An 18,010-nucleotide genomic window follows, 5' to 3' on the forward strand; every position below is an offset into this window, starting at 1 on the left:
AAATAAATTTTAAAAATAATAAATAAATAAATGCATAAAAGAATAAATAATAACAATGTACACTGTACTCAGTGTTGCTTATTTCAATGCAGAGAACATACTCTAGTGGAAAGTGTTCAATGAAACAAATTCAGGATACTAAAACTATTATTCCATAAGAAAATGTAAATGATTAAAAATCAAAGAAAAATATAGTAGAATTTCACAGCAAATTCCTAAGAAATGTGTAAACAAAAAGGTTAACACCTTCTAAATCATTGAAACTTTCCGCAACAAAAAATGGCATCCAGTTGTAGAGTTTTTCAGTATTAATGTCATATGGATCAGAGTAGGGAAAATAAAACCATTCTCTAATAGTGATGTATTTATTACAGTGGTATTTAGGATATACTATTCTCGCCCTGACCCAGGGGCCCCAGGATAACCCAGTCTCATCAGATCTCAGAAGGGAACTAAAAGAATTTTGGCAGGAAAATCTGCCTCAGAGTGGGGAAAGTGACAAAGTGACAAAGAATACAAGTTGGTGTGGCATAATAACTAATAGCATGAGCAGCACAGCGGGGTGCTTCTGGTTAAAATTCCACTTCAGCTGTCAATACATTGGCAGTGCCATCCTTCTTCGCCCATCGACTTCTAGAATATAACTCTATTTAGGACTGCACTGTAAATTGCTTGTTCCTTTACTTTCAATCCCACATGAAATGGTAGGAAATGCTAGGAAAAGCATATTGGCCTACCCTCCAGACTGTTGTACAGATTACTGAGAACATATACATAAAAGTTTTTGTACTATCAGTATAAATGCTTGCCATTGTTATGATTACTTAGATTTAAAGCAAACACTGTTATGAACCATAATCCTTGATATGATTAGAAGAGCCAGTGCAGTGTGCTGGTTAGTGAGTTGAACTCTAACCAGGAAAACACAGTTCAAATCCCCATTTACTATGACCAGAAAAACACAGTTCAAATCCCCATTTATTTATTTATTTATTTATATTTATTTAGATATTTACTATTAAATTCACTGGTTGACTGTGGCACACTTTTAAAACATGAACATATGAAGCTGCCCTACATGGAATCAAATCATTGGTCCATCAAGGTCAGACTGGCAGAGGCTCTCCAGAATCTCAGGCTGAAGTCTTTCACATCACCTGATACTTTTAACTGGAGATGCCGGGGATTGAACCTGTGACCTTCTGCATGCCAAGCAGATTCTCTAGCACTGAGCCACAGTCCCTCCTCTCTAGCCTAATCTATTTCACAGAGTAGCTGTGAGGATAAAATTGAAGAAAGGAGATCTACGTATGCTGCTCCAAGATCTTTGGATGAAGGGTAGGATAAAAATGTGAGCTAGAAAAGTGAGTCAGACATCAAGAAGGAATTAAAATAACAATTTGAAAATATGAATAGCTCCACACGCTATTGTAGAAGAGAGAATTCAACAATGCAAGCAGAGTAGCACTAGAAGAAGGCAGTTTCTGTGCAATCCTCTCACCCTGCAGCCTACTGTGCCCACATAATTGTGCTCCTATAGGAACAGTGTTGGGAACCAATCAGGAGTCTGCAGCAGCAATGAGGATTCAGCCAAAATCTGAAGAAAACGCCATTCCATTCCAACTGAACAGCACTTTAGAATCCAAGCCTTCATGTTTTACTTGAAAAAAGTATTGTAATTCTGTTGGTGATGCATCTTTTCTACATACACACAGGACACAGGCCATTACAGTTAGTTATGCTAAAGTTCTACAGAATCCATTACAAGAGGATTGAGAAGCAAGTACTTTTCTTTGGATATTGGAGCCAACCAATGTATTGCTTCAAAAAGCTGATTTTAGTGGATGATCTGATCTGGAATTCTGAGTTCATTTCTATTCAAAGCTGCAAGTGGGCTTGGGAAGATAAAAGGCTGAGATCCTCCCAAGCAACTCTTCCCTGGTTCTTTTGGCAGACAGCTATGATTGCCAACTCCAGACTGGGAAATTCCTGGAGATTTGGAGGCAGAGCGTGGGGAGGATGGAGTTTCAGATGGGGAGTGAGCTCAGCACAAATGTGTTGCTACAGTCTGCCCTCCAAAGGTGCCGTTTCCTCCAGGGGAACTGAACTTTGTAGTCTAGAGATGAGTTGTAATTCAGGGGGAACGCCAGGCTCCACCAACCTCATACAAATGGAAACAACCATTTTTGACAAAACATCACAGCCTACATAAAACTCATCAGTAAAGGCAAAGTTCACCACAAATACTTGTAATAGTTTTTTTAGCTAAAGAGTGTTGATTTTTGGAAAAACAGCACCATATAGTAAATTGTAGGAAGAAACTGATCAATAAGGACATGATGTGGTTGTGTTATTAGATTTTAACTCAATACTGCAAAGTCTTTAAAGTTTGGAAAATATTTTTTTAATAAATTGAGTATATTTATAGGTTCATAGCCTTCATACTATCACAGTTCTTGATGGAGAAATTATTGAGACTGACTTTAATTTCTTATCCTTTAATAAGTAAATGGACTATTATGAGGTTTCAGTGACCTAACAGTCCAGTGGATATTTCATTCAAGTGCCAAATTACAAGGTTTCTAACTCACCCAAAATTACTTCTGGCCATATGGAACATCCTTATTTTTAACACAATGACAGTCAACAACAAGAACTAGAATGGAGACTTTCAATTTGTAGAGGTGATCTCCTAGATACCTGGGTCAAATTAGAATATGGTATGCATTTTGTTTGCAATTCGAGTAATTGTTGCTGCTAACAGTGTAATCTTTGAAAGCAATTTTATGTAAAAGAGAATTTAAGGGAATCAATGAGGCAGTGGTCTTGAATAGATTCAAGTGAATCACAAGGTTTTATTAATATACTGAAATTCTATTTATTAATTTAGTGTACTATAGTTATTAAGTTACTGAAATTCATAATTCTATGACATTCTACCAATAATTCCAGAAGGGTAATTTTCGTATTCCGTTGCAACAAAAATAATCAGGAATCTAGTGGTACAATAAATAGTTACACAGTTTTATTCTAGCATAAACTTTTGTTGACTAGAATGTAGAATCCACCCCATAAAAACTTTTGCTGGAGTAAAATTTTGAAAGTTTTCAAAGTGCCACTACATTTCCTATTTATTTTACAAACAAAGTATAAAACTGATTGGATATTTTTCCAAATGGGGGTGGGCAAGAGAAAGACATACAACTTCCACAGGTAGTCACAGATCAGAGATCACTGTTGGTAAATTCTTCCTACCATTACATGTGGGATATCCATCTGTCCAGGACGGCTGTTCATGGAGAAGACTTGTGACGGAATTAAGACTCATTCTGCCAGTTCCTTCTAAAATCATGATCTGTAAATAAATCAAAGACCTTACTTAGCTTGCACTTCTTTTTTCCAGAAAAGCCGGTAATATCCCATTAATGCTGAAGCAAACAATGCAAAATGAGAAGACACAACCCAGGTTAAGAACACGTCACCGCAGCCCCTTTTTGGCTGAAATAAAATCGCCTTGTTGCACACATTATTACCATGCTTGATTTTCATCAACACAAGGCAAGTTTTAACATCACTCATCCATAAAAGAATAATCTGTGGTGGATGAGAATGAAGTAGAGTAAAAATGCTTGCTTCCTGAATCTTTAGTGTGTGAAAGGTTTTTTAAAAGTGTATTTTCTCATTTCTTCTTTGGATTAGTGTTATAAATGAAAATGTTACTTAATTTATTTTCTGTAGTATTAAAAAAAGAACCTTCTCTTTTTTAACTAATATGGCACATACAACACTGTTCATTTATATTACATTATCATGGAATTCTTACTTATCCAGGAGGAAAAACAAACAAACACAAAAATACTACAACATTGGAATAAACAGCCATTAAATAAAGTTCTCAACTGTATGCATTTACTTTAAAATATTTTATTATCTTTTGAAATGTATAACTATGGTAAACAATATTAATACTATGTCAACATAAAACAATTCAGGCTTCCAAAGATTGTTAAAGATTAACAATGAACAAAAAGTAAGCAAGGAGGAACACAGACAAATGAAGGAGGCAGCTAAAAGCGCTACAATGTCAAACTGCTTTCTGAACTTTATCAAACCATGTTTTTACCTGGAAGTAAACCTCATCAAACAGAGTGGGACTTATGTGTGAGTAGATATGTATAGGATTGTGCTGCAAATTGCTCTGCAGTACTTACACACTTTTATCTCAGGCTGCTAATCTATAGATTTTTTCTAGTGTTTCAAGATTATATTTCAGATTCCAAAGGAGGGAAAATTAATCCATAAAATGGATTACAGGAAATACTCTGAAGATTCCATGCAAAAAGAAAATAAACCAAGGATCACATAGCTATGAAAAACCCTACAGACATCCCAAAACAGTGCTATTTTACAACTGTTCTATGACATTAAATTAGAGATGAATTGGAGTACTGGAGAATTAGACTGCACATTTAGTTGTTGTTTTCTGTTGTTCAGTCGCACAGTCGAGTCCGACTCTTCGCAACACCATGGACCAGATCACACCAGGCCCTCCTATCTTCCGCTGTCCTCTGAAGCTTGCTCAATTTCATGTTCATTGCGTCGATGACACTGTCTAACCATCTCATCCTTTGCCACCCCCTTCTTCTTTGACCTTCAATCTTTCCCAGCATCAGGGTCTTCTCCAGTGAGTGCTCCCTTCTCATTTGGTGGCTTCAACTTCAGGATCTGGCCTTCCAGGGAACAGTCAGGGTTGATTTCTTTTAGGATTGACTGATTTGATCTTCTTCAAGGGACTCTCAAGAGTCTTCTCCAGCACCATAGTTCAAAAGAATCTATTCTTTGGCGCTCGGCCTTCCTTATAGTCCAACTCTCGCAGCCATACATGACTACTGGGAATACCATTGCTTTGACCATGTGGACTTTTGTTGGCAGGGTGATGTCTCTACTTTTTATCATGCTGTTTAGGTTTGCCATCGCTTTCCTCCCAAGGAGCAGGCATCTTTTAATTTCATGGCTGCAGTCACCATCTGCAGTGATCTGGGATTCCAGGATAGAGTCTGTTAAATTCTTCTGCCAGTCTCACAGAGCTGTAAGTAAAACCTTTAGTGGGCTCAGTCCAACAATTCTAAGATATTACAATAAAACACCTTTTAAGGCTCCCCAACCATTTATTTGTTTTAATTATCAAAACAAAAGCCACTGTTCCTCCAGTTCCCTACATAGAGTCTAGAAGTTCTTCTATATACGTATTGAGGATTTTATATATAATTGATCAGGTTGGTTAACATGGAGAATAAAACATATGTAATGTTTTGAGGAAGAAATATAGCACAAGTACCTGTTGTTAGTGGATGGTCTTAATGTTTCAGATCATTAGGCATGAATGCACAAGGCATAACTAAATTGTTCTACAGATGATAAGTTTGATCCAGCAAAAATTAGTCATGCTTCTCCCAAAGAAACAATGGCACTTGAGTAAGTCATGACTAACTGGTTCTACTGGTTTCAACTGGGTTTAGCTATGACTAATGTTATGTGGATTAGCGCTGATGCCTACCTTTAAAAGGTTTGAAAGAATTTTCATTATTTTTATGTGTAACTCCATTTGAAAGTTTCATGTTCATATGGAGATGAAAAAGGGCCATTAGAAACTGTGCACAGTAATCCTGATATCAATGTGCTGGAAAAGAAATGAAGGGAGCTAACCATCTTATCACTGGTAGTGAATGGACAAGTCAGAAGCAACCCACAATAGCAGTTTCATCAGGATAACTTTGCCAGTTTGCATCTTTCACCATGACAGGTTCTAAAATGAAGTGAGGTGGCCACCTCAGCAGGTGGATTCACCACTGCTGCCTCTCCCTCATCCTTGACTCCGCCATCTTGCTCTGCCAATTAGCTGGCCACCCACACCCAGGACCCAGAGCAGCTAATGCAACTTCCCAACTTGTTTTGCAGGTGTCTTTAAATCAACACAAGGAGTTATCTCAACAAATGCAAGAGTCTGGGAAGCTTAACTGGGCACATGCAATTTGCCTCCCTGTCTTTAAAGATGCCTGGAGAATGAGGAAGGAAAGCATGTCAGCTGCTCCAGCTTCTAGGCAGGGACAGGGGCAGGGAGAGGTAGTGGAGTAAGCCAGCAATGAGAGGTGGTAGAATACTGTACAGGCAGTGACAAGTGGGGGTGGTGAGTGATGGTGGCAAGGAAAGGCAGCTGAAGGCAACATATATTGAGGTCTCACCTTGTATTAAGCTGCCACTGCTTTGAAGCATCAAAACCTGTGTCCTACAGAGTCCTTCCGCACAGTCTGATAACCAGATAACCTCATACGTAATAAGGAAATTATAACCACTTGATGGTCAGCTACCCCCTCTCTGAAGACCCCTGGGGGATCCACAGATTTAGTTTATGCAAACACAAAACTTGGGCGAACCAAGTACCACATTGACACATTGACAGCAGACCATTATGCCAGATTGAAAACTGCTTGAGAAGGTGTCATCTGTTTCAAAGCTGGTTTACCATGTGGCATGGAAAACTGCTTGTTCAGGACAAATGTGTAGAAAGAAGCCTAAAGGATATGGGACTAGTTGTGTGGTCCTTTGTATCCTAGGCTATGTTATCACCTGCCTGTATCTGCTGAGAAAGGTGGGCTACACCAGGAACAGGTAAGTCTCTCCTTTGTGACAGATAAGGGTGTGGACCTTTTGAGATTATTTCACAGTTGTTATTGTCCTAGGATTCATTATCTGAGTCTTTGGTTAAATTACTCTTCCATTAAATTTAGATCCTAGTTAGAGTGTGCAACATCTGCAGAATCAGGCTGTAAGCCTCTGATTCCCCTAGCCTAGCAGGAAAGGTATAACTTTACATATTTTATACTCTCCCTCAATTAAATCGACATAGCAACTCACAAAGAAATGAGAACAGATTTCTGCACAGTGTTATCAGAAAAGGCGAATGCCATGTGATATGCTAGCTTGGTGGGAAAGCATCTTGCATGGGTTTATTTTAATAAACTATGCTATATATATTTGACGCCCTTATAAATATTTAACCTTATGTCACAGATTGATAATCTGGAAGGGTTTGTGGGCTCTAATTTGTTTTTATAGTATGTGATATGCATTTGCAACGTATGCAAAACCTGTGTAGTTATGTTTATTGATGAACACACATGCCTTGTAAAATGATATGTCATTTCAGTTTTAATTATGTCAATATTTCAACATAAACAAATTATTGGTAATAATGGGAAAACTACAGGAAAACCCTGAAATTAACCCTTTGCTGAAAGGAATAGCCTAGGAATATTTCTGAGAGGATTTTATTTAAGACATTGTCCATGTGTTGCATCTGTATGCATTCTGAGGCACCTAAACAAGCAAAGGGTAGAAGAAGAAGAAGAAGAGAAGAGATTGGATTTTTACCCCACCCTTCACTACCCAAAGGTGTCTCAGAGCGGCTTACAAACCCCTTTCCCTTCCTCTCCCCACAACAGACACCCTGTGAGGTGGGTGGGGCTGAGAGAATTCTGACAGAAACTGCTCTTTTTTCAAGAACAGCTGTGCCAGAATTATGGCTTGCCCAAGGTCATCCAGCCAGGTGCAAGTGGAGGAGTGGGGAATCAAACCCGGTTCTCCCAAATTAGAGTCCGCGCACTTAACCACTACACCAAACTGGCATATTTCCCCCTGCTTTTCCCCCTCCCTACACCATCTCTGTTCTTCCTCTTTCCCCCCCTGTAATTCCCTTTATCTTCTCCCTGTTTCCTTCTCCAACCCACCCACCTACCTACCTTTTTCTGTCACCCTACACAGTCTTCAGCTTTCCTTGGTTTCTCCTAGTGGCTCCCATGGCCTCTCCCTTTCTCTGCTTTCTTCCTTCCCTCCCACCTACATATCTATATTGCACCGTCTTTTGAGATGTGGATAACATTGTGGCTTGAATCCTAAGCCTTGCTTGCATTTGTGCCCTTTTCCATTGTGAGGGCAGTCCTCTGTTGCAGAGGGTGTTCCTCCAGAGCTAGGAGCTTCTGTGCACACAAGCCCAGTTTCCTTCAGTAAGCCAAAAAGCACCTAGTGCCAGAGGAACATGATTTCTAGTGGAAGACCACCCCTGCAACAGAACAAGCAGAAGCACAGAACAAGTGGAAGTAAGGCTTAGTATCCAAGTCTCCATAATTTACCTGTGAATAAATTGTTCGAGCAAAACATTAATGAATAACTAAAGTTATCAATCTGAAAAAGCTCTCTTTGCTACAATGCTTCCCAAAATTTTATTCCATACCACAATAACAGATACCACAAATGGCAGTTAAGAAACTAAACATCATGCGTACAGCTTGGTATTCAGCTTTACGAAATCTGCAATAATTCTAGACACTGTGTTCTAGACATAATCACCACAGTAGATTATAATCTCTGTTTCATCTATGAAAATGCTTTTAAAAAGAAGGAACAGTCCACCTTTTACTTTCTGAGGAATACGGCACGGTGATTAAAGCTTGTTATGGGGTAACTAATCCATGTTAAATGGCTCGATCTGCATTGATATGTTTTATTTATTTAGGACGTTTCTGTGCTACCTCTTCAAGAAACCTGCTTAAGGTGGTTTACAATTATAAGATGGTAAAAACACCAAACAGATTAAAAATAGTTAAAATCAAGAGCAGTTAAAAGAGCATTAATTAGAACTGAGTACCCCAAAAATGTTGATATATTTTCTATTCATTTTTAAATTTGCACACTATTACAAGGTATAAGGCAGACGTGACAGGAGACTTCTGACAGGGGCTCCCCAAACACTTCCCCCCCCCCTTGAGATGTGGTTCTTGCTCAAGACTTCTCACGCAGCATCAAGTCTGCACGTCTGCTGCATGCAAGACAGGGGGAGGGGGAAGAGGAAGTCCACCTATGCCATGACTGTGTGTTTGGTGGAGCAGAAGAGCACGGCGCAGGATGTCATCTCCTCCATGACCATCCTGCACAGGGAAGAGGGGTTCAGCATCAGCTCCAAATACTGTCTGACTCTCTTCCAAATGGTACATGTCCTCAAACCTTTCCAGGACACCACTGGTGTACTCTGCGCCCATAGGGTCAGCCTGAGATCCCCCTGATTTGAGGGCTGGACTGGGCCCCAAGGGGATGGCTTTGGCAGAGAGGTTGCAGGTGGGCATCACCACCAGGTTGCATCCTCTCTGCAAGGAAGGGGAGCACAAGCTGACCTGTATCTGTGACCCCCAGATAAAAGGCAGCATTGCTCTCCAGAATGCAGAGCTTGGGCAATGGAAGCATGAGTTCGGAGGCTACAGGCCAGCAGACATGGCCAGAGGGAACAGTGGGTGGAAAAAATGGGAGGGAGGAAGTGCAGCTCAGCACCTCTGCTTCAAAGAGCCCAACCAGGGAGAAGCCTCACTACTGGTTGTCGGTGGTCAACTGGGAGGTCAGCAGCGGCAGAAATACCAGGCATGCAATGGCAGAGGATTTGGAAGAAATGATGGTGAGGGACTTCCTCGCCAAATCTCCTGAGCCAGCCTCCGCCAATCCCCTTGAATACTGGTCATGCAAAGCTCCAATCTGGCATCTCTTATGTGGCCATGAGTCTTCTCTCCTGCCCTCCCACCAGTGTCCAGAGCAAGCGAGTGTTCTCCCACCTGGGAGACATTCTCAGCCCCCACTGCTCCCGCCTGGATCTGGACAGAGTGGATGAGATGGCCTTCCTCAAAGGCAGTCTCCCCCTGCTGGGCTACCCCTCTCCGGACCTCACAGGGCAAGATACAGTTCTACTGCTGTCTGCCTGCGTGCCCCCCCCATTCCTCCTCCTCTCTGGGTGTTCCAGCCTGTAGGTTACTCCGTTGTAGTTTGGGTGGGAGGATGATCACCTCTGTTGGGTGGGGGTGGGCTCTGTCACCCAACACCTACCTCTTGGAACAACATCCACCTCAGCAGACATCCACCTCAACAAACATCTGCTTGTACAACCAAGCCCTGTTTGACTACTCCTTTCCATTTTATTTATACAAATCACAACAGGTGATCTTTTATCTGTACAGTACGTTCCGCTAATGGCAAAACCTAGACATTTCTCCAGGGGTGGGCTGTGACCAGAGGATCTATGTTTTTGGGCCTGAGGGGGCCTGGGAGCATTGTGGGCATGCCTCTCTGGGTTCCAGTGCTTGCCAGGAGTGCCTGCCAAGCTGTCCTGGGGTTACAAGAGTGCTCAAAAAGCTTTCTAGAGAGCTTGCAGAGCCTTTGTCCGTCATCTTCCAGATCTCTTGGAGGACAGGAGACATGCCACAAGACTGGAGGATGGCAGATGTTATCCCAATTTTCAAAACAGGGAGGAGGGATGACCCAGGAAACTACCGGCCAGTTAGCCTGACCTCTGTCCCAGGGAAGATACTGGAGCAGATTTTAAAGGGATCAGTCTGTGAGCATCTAAAGGACAATTTGGTGATCCAGGGAAGTCAGCATGGATTTATTCCCAACAGGTCCTGCCAGACCAACCTCATTTCCTTTTTTGATCCAGTGATGAGCTTACTGGATCGAGGGAATGCTGTTGATGTTGTTTACCTGGATTTCAGCAAAGCTTTTGACAGGGTTCCCCGTGATGCTCTGATGGGTAAACTAGAAGACTGTGGACTGGACTCTAGGATAGTTAGGTGGATCAGGAACTGGTTAGGGCACCACACTCAGAGAGTAGTTGTCAGTGGCATGCCACAGGGCTCGATTCAGTGTCCATTGGGGTGCCACAGGGCCCAGTACTTTTCAATATTTTTATAAATGATCTGGATGAGGGTGTGGAGGAGCTACTCATTAAATTTGCACATTGGGAGGAGCAGCAGACACACCAGAAGATAGAAATAGAATTCAACAAGATCTGAACACACTGGAAAAGTGGGTGGATGTGAACAAGATGCAATTCAACAAGGATAAGTGTCAAGTTCTGTGTCTGGGTAACAAAAATGAGGAACATGAATACAGGATGGGGGATACACTTCTGGGTAGCTGTGTGTGTGAACAAGGTCTTGGGATATGGGTGGACTGTAAGTTAAATATGAGCAGCCAGTGTGATGCAGCAACAAAAAAGGCTAATGTGATCTTGGGGTGTATTAACAGAGACATAACATCCAAATCACCTCATATCATAGTCCTGCTGTACACTGCATTGGTCATGCTGCACCTGGAGTATTGTGTGGAGTTCAGGAGGCCTCACTTCAAGAAGGATGTGGACAGAATGGAGCGGGTGCAGAGGAGACCGAGGATGATTGGGGGCCTGGAGACCAAGCCGTGTGAGAAAAGGCTGAGGGACTTGGAAATGTTTAGTCTGGAGAAAAAGAGGCTGAGGAGGGACATGATTGCTCTTGAAGTATTTGAAGAGCTTTCACTTAAAGGAGGGCAGGAAGCTGTTCCTGTTGGCAGCAGAGGATAGGACTCAAAATAATGGGTCTAAATTAAGGGTGGGAAGTTACCAGCTGGATATTAAGAAAACCCTTTTTACAGTAAGAGTTGTGCAACAGTGGAACCAGCTGCCGAGGGAGGTGGTGAGCTCCCCCTCACTGGCAGTCTTTAAGCAGCAGCTGGACAAACACTTGTCAGGGATGCCCTAGGCTGATCCAGCATTGAACAGGCAGTTGGACTAGATGGCCTGTATGGCCCCTCCCAACTCTGGGATTCTATGATTTGATGATTCTACTTTGGGGAGCTCCTGTCGGAACTCCAGGGATTTTGTCTTTCTGTCATTTTGAACCTGCCTTTGGAGACTTCGGGGGTGGCCTGGCTGGCTTGACATGTGTTTTCATTCCTGCAGTAGAAGAATTCACCATGGTTGACAGGAGTTCTCTGAACCTGTGTATTTTAGCCCAGGGGGACTGTGTGAGAGTTGTGAGCATATTTCCCCTGCTTGTCTGGTGGGGCTGGGGTGCCCACCAAGCTGTTGTGGGGTTATTTTGGGGAGCCCCTGTCGGAGGTCTTGTCACATCTGACTTTCTGTCATTCCAAATCTACCTTTGGAGACTTGAGGGGGGGTGCGAGTGTAAGAGGATATGCTTGCCTTGTTTCCGCTGTTTGGCTGGGTGGGTGGGGGGAGTCTGCACAGGTGAAGTTTCCCTGTGAGTTTGGTGTCACTAGCTTCTTCCTGAGCTGTCACGGCCTCTGTCTTTTTCAGAGGCCGAATCTGCATCTAGCATTCGCTCTGCTGTCTTACGAAACCCACACTGGAACAGAAATTCCCCTTTACATTGCATGCCACTTTGACTAATTGTTGAATTTTATAGCAGCGTCCAGACTGCATGCCACTTTCACTTCGTTTGATCTCTTGGTTTTATGGTGGCTGTCTGCATAGATTTATGGCTGTTTTATGGCCATTCAGGGGTGACTCTGCAGTCAGTACGGCATTAACCTGGGGTATGTGAATGTGGTTTTGAGCCGCATCTTTTTCTGTTCCAGTGTGGCTTTGGTACAACGGAGCAAATACTCGATGCAGATTGGGCCAGAGAGAGCACTGGGATGACCTGTGTGTGTTTTTTTTTTGGGGGGGGGGCATAACTGGGATCCCGGAAATCTAATCTGCCTCCAACTTGGAAAGATTGTAGAGGGGGGAGGGTGATGTTCCCTGTGTGTTTGCTGTGCACTTTTGACATTTGCGCTTAACATTTTCCCCAAAAGTACTTTCCTGGGTTGACATTATTTCTGTTGGGTTTCCAATGCCACAATGGCACTAGTTCTGTTGCCCATGCAAAAATGCTCCCTACCTTCAGTTCCTACTACAGAGATTCTCTGGGACTTTGATTCTTTTCTGTTGGGCTCCTATTGCCCTTGCTTTTGTTGTTGTTGTTTCCCCCCCTCCATTGGAAACAATTGATGATAGGGGCACCTTCTGTGAGTGGCTGTAACTCAGACCCTGTAAATTCAATTGGAACAAAACTTGGAGGACAGGTAGAGGAGAGTCACTCGGAGGTCCTCTGTGAGACTGGTATCTCTAGCTTGCACAGGATACATTATATACCCTCCTAAACCTGCACCTGTCATTCTCCCAGAAAGCACTTTCCTGGGGGCACCTCATTTGGTGGGCCATAACTCAGACTCCGTAAATCCAATCATCAACAACATTTGAGAGCAGGTAGAGGAGGGTTAGCTGGAGAATTCTGGTGAGTTTAGTGTCTCCAGCATGCTGGGGGGTGTTCTACCACATCATAAACCTCATGAACTGAACAAGTTCATTTAGCCCAGAAAAGTTCATGATGGACCATGGTTCACAAACAGGGCACACCATGAACCAAACTGTGTTTTCCCAGTTCATGCCATCTCTGGTGTATTTATTCTGCAATCCAGCTGCTGCACTGCCTTCTCCTGCCACCTGGTTGAAACTGGGCAGTGGGAGGGAGCAGCCCAGCCAGGCTCACTGCGCCTGTGGGGGGCTGATGGCTCCCAGCAGACACAGCTCCATGCTGCCTTCTCCCATTGCCCAGTTGAAATTGGGCGGTGGGAGGGGGCAGCCCAGCCAGGCTTGCTGTGTGCTGCCTTCTTGTGCTACCCAGTTCAAGCCAGGCAGCAGGAGAGAGCAGCCCAGCTGGGAATGTTTTTTTCACAAGCAGCATGAGACTAGCAATGGTTTCATATCGCTAGACTCATGCCACTTGTAAAAAAAAAATGTGAGCAGGGGAGTGGCTACAAGGGACAGGGTGGGGGGGAAATCTGAGGGAATCTGTATGCTTCTGATTTATCTTCGGCTTGGAAGATAAGCAAGGTAAAAAACTGGCACAAAAGCATTCTCAGAAAACCCTGGGAAATAATGAATGGAAAGTGAACCGAGCACTGAAGGGAGGAAAAACAACAGAGAACGAAAAAGAAAACCTGACGGCCACGCACGGTGAAATCGAGGCAAAACACCCTTACATAATAGGCTCTCGATTCCAGAGTTCATACTGTCCCTGAGGTCTAGCATTCACTGAAACGAGGGTTGCTTGAGTATCTGCCGGTTTGACACATGTCTTGTTCATTGATTTTAAACGGGGAGTTGAGTTTCTGATGATCAGTTTGAGTGTTTGTTGACCTGTTCTTGCTGTTTGGCAGGCTGCTTCACTCTGCTCCTTCCCATGAAGTACAACACAATTGGCATCTCATGCACATGCATTCTCACATAGCCCAACTGAATTCTAGTACCTTCTCTTTCCTCGATGTATGACAACTCGGCTCAGCTGGCAATTGTTTCAATAGACAAATAAAATAAATTAGAAATCATATAAATCACTCATAAATAAACACTGCATTTTAACAAAAGCCTACACTTTGGTGTTCATCTGAGTAGTCCCTAGTGATGCTAATGGCTGCTGATTGATTAGTAAGGACAAAAAAAGGGAAAAGGGAAAAAAAAACTGAACCTAAAACCTAGAATTCAGAAGCTAAAAAGGGCTGCGGTCACACGGAACATTAGCCACGCTACAGAGACGGAAGATAGGCGGATTTTCCGGGTGCGATCACACTACCACATCTGGGAAGTGTAGAGCTCCCGTGCCGAACCCGAGGCTTCCCGCTGAAGATGCGGGGTAAAAAACTAGTACCTCCGAGGTACTAGTTTCCGGAAACCGCGGGGCAAGGGCGGGCGCCTGATCGCATTTCCGGTGGAATCCCGTGGCATCCAGCACCTGCCCATGTCCCGTCATGAACAGGTTTTTTTCCCCAAGTCTCCACAGGATGTGCACAAGCGCCCAACGGCGCATGCGCACAAAAAGCCCCCCTCCCACTGCAGCCAGGCTTGCCGCCCCTGGAGGATCACTATGGCCACTGTTGCACAGGCGGTTAGAGCGGCTGTGACGAGGGAGCCCCCCTCCCCCTCCATTGGCTATGTCTCAGAGCTCTGTTGGGGTCCGGAAGCGTCTATCGCCCTTTCCGGTAAGCCCACCACCCGCCTTTAGATGTGCAGATACGATTGCTCAGTCATGCGTATGCACAAACTTCAGTTTTTTTAAAAAATCCATCCCGTTTGCCACAGAAGCGGCGCCTAGTGATTGCTGGTGTGATTGCGCCGCACTGCTTCTTTGCCGCACTGCAGGATCATCGTGTGATCGGCACCTGCACCCTAACCACGGGACCTCCACGGGACCTCGAAGGGACGTCTGATCATGCAACCACACTTTATTTTCCTCCAGGGCAAACAGCTACGCTTCCCCCTTGGATTTTCTGGCCCATATGACCGGGGCCAAGGTTAGTCAAGAATAGAAGAGGGCCAACTCTAAAAATCTAATTATGGAACATACAAAAATATACATATATTTATTGAACACAAATTAAAATAACAAATAAGGGCCCATTCATACCTCATATACAAAATGATTGTATATATTTTTACATATTAGCCAACATGTTCTATTTGTATTAGACCTCTGAGGAAGGCCTGTGAAGGCCGAAACGCGTTAGGTCTATTTTATCAGCCTTTGTATTTTTGTATTTTTGTATTTGTATATGAGGTATGAATGAATAGATTTTTAGAATTGGCCCTCTTCTATTCTTGACTAACCTTTTTAGGTTCTGAATGCTGATTGATTAGACCTGGCAGCATGTGCTAACTTGTTTGGTAGGTATTCACAGATGTTCAGCATGAATCAAACAGACTGGGTGATCAGCTCAGGTCTGATCAATATCTTCAAACAGTGTAAATTCAACAGTCACATACATTTATGATGAAATCTGAAGCATCCCTAGTTTAAACAATAAGTGCATTTCATTACATAGACTGATTCAATTCATAGAATTTTAAAGGGTTAATAGAATGAAAATGTAAACTTCATACACTTGTGGATTTCGATGCATTGGTATATACACTGAAGATAATATTCTACATGTATACTAATCAATATTTATCCTCATGGTGGCCAGTTTTGACCTATGTACGATTGTAGGGTTTTTCTTTTTTCTTTTTGGTCTCAACAGTTATTTTAAAAATATATATATTATAATGGCAGTCAATGTATCCCAGATAAAAGAAACAAAAAGGATAAGTGCTAAAGAGCAGGGGTCACACTTTGTATCTGAGAAGTGAAAATTTGTGTGCAGTAACTGCATTTACAATTAATGATTATCTATTTTCAAATTAGTATAGCTGTGGATCACGAGCAGTGCTTTCATATGGCTACTAAAGAGCATATGAGATCCATTGAAACGTACATATTCTTCTCACCAGGCAGAGAAGAAATATTAAACAAACAATATTTACCAAATTAGTAGTTGCTGAATCTAGAGCAATGTGCAGTACAATGCTCTCAGGCTGATACAAACTAGGGCTGCCATTTCCCCACCCTGTGCAGGCAATTGTCCATCTCCAGCCTCAAACTGCCAGCCTTGAGCAATTAAGGAGTGAGATGAAAAATGGCCACCATTTGGGTGATCTAAGTAAATGCTATAGAAATTAGAAAGAAGAAAGAGCACCACTGGCTGGCCTCTCCCCTGACCAGCCCAGAATACACTGTGAAGTTGTGACTTCTGGCAAGGGCAGAGCGTGGCTTTGGTGGGGATGTAGTGCCCCATCCAAAGGCACTCTCTGCCTTTTCTGGAGATGGTGAGTAAGGCAGGAGGGTGGTATGGGCCAGCCAGGAATGATGGCAAGCACCCACTGCTGCCCCCATGTAGGGTTGCCAGATCCAATCTTCTCCTTGGCAGGGGGATTTGGGGGGGGGGGGGTGCTGGGGGGGGGGGGGGGGGGTTGACGATCTGAACGCCTGGCTCTGGGTGGCAGCAGCAGCAGCAGCATCCTGCTTCCAACCTCCAAACCTCTTGCTCCCTCTGAAGCCGGGAGGACTGAAGGCTTTTCATCTCCAGGACGGGATGTGGTCCCACCTGCCTTCACCCGGCTGGCCCAGGCGAAAACGTTCACAGGCAGGAAGGAGGCTGCTTTGAGGAGGAGAACTGGAGAGGCCCCCAAGCCCAGTAACCTCGGCCCAGCCTTCTTTCCAAAAGACCAGCCATCCTCGCCCACAAAGCGGAGATGGGTCGCCCACCACGAGCAGCCGAGTAGGGAGGAAGAGGCCGCCCTTGTCAAAAATCACAAAACATGCCTGTCCTGAAGCGGATGGGTTCCAAACACAACATGGTCAGGCTTTACGATTCATCGACTGACTCCCTTTGTGGTTCAAGGCAGAGTCTTAAACGGTCTCTTTAAAAAGTCCCAAAGGTGGAACGCCCAGAGAGCCCTGCCCTGCCCAGGTCTCTTGACCCCATGCCGTGCGGTGTGAGCAGAAAGAGTACGAGTGTCTCCCCCAGTGGCCGGGGCCACCTCAGCCAGGAGAGGCAAAAGGCCCCCAAGGCCAGGCACCTGGAAGGAGAGACGGAAACAGAAGCCGTTGGATGGCGGCAGGGCCCTGAGGAGGAGGGGAGTCCCCCCTGAGCCGCCCTGTCTGGGGTTCTCTTGCAGCCAAACCAACGGGGGATGGACTGGAACCCAGAGATCTGGGCTCAAGGAGCTATTTCTTTTCTTTTTTGGAATGTTTGCATGTGTGTGTGTGCGAGAGAGAGAGAGCGCCTGTGCCTGTGCCTGGGAGTCATGGTGACCTCCAGTGACTCCCACTGGGGCACGGAGGAGGCTCAGAGAAGCACTTTGATGGCCTGCCTCTGCCTCCCAGCCCCGGTATTCCTTGGAGGTCTCCCCTCTCAATGCAAAAGCTTGCTGTTTTTGCACACAGCTGTTCTTCTAGTCCAAACCAGATCTGTCATCTGAAAAGCCAAAACAACAGACAAGTTGGCTGCGGGGTGGGAAGGCTAAAGCACAAGATCGGGGGCTCATGCCAAACTATGACTGGGAAAGATGTGTCACAAGCAATTATTGTTGCATTAGCAAATTTGAAACTGATAAATCAATTAATTAATTGCCTTGCTCAGGGGAAAGCCTGCTGGAGAAAGGGACCTGAATAGGGGACATAAGGCCCAGAAATAGTTGACCACCACCAAGTAGGTGAGGATAAGAGAAACTGTCATCTACAAATTGGTTAAGGGATGGGAACCCCCCCCCCCCCTC

At 44.0% G+C, this 18,010-nt stretch overlaps 1 protein-coding gene across 2 annotated transcripts in view; it reads right to left on the bottom strand.

Moving 5' to 3' along the window:
* Window positions 1–18,010, bottom strand: part of EHF (ets homologous factor) — a 71,550-nt gene that overhangs the window by 19,644 nt on the left and 33,896 nt on the right. For both annotated transcript variants that reach the window (XM_015410867.1, XM_015410868.1), the window contains exon 2: window positions 3,256–3,355. In XM_015410867.1, coding sequence (XP_015266353.1) covers window positions 3,256–3,352 — 97 coding nt within the window. In that variant the 5' untranslated portion in view covers window positions 3,353–3,355. The remainder of the gene's footprint in view (window positions 1–3,255; window positions 3,356–18,010) is intronic.

The sequence above is a fragment of the Gekko japonicus genome, unplaced genomic scaffold (genome assembly GCF_001447785.1).
Source record: "Gekko japonicus isolate JY-2015 unplaced genomic scaffold, Gekko_japonicus_V1.1 scaffold65, whole genome shotgun sequence".
Taxonomy (NCBI): Eukaryota; Metazoa; Chordata; class Lepidosauria; order Squamata; family Gekkonidae; genus Gekko; species Gekko japonicus.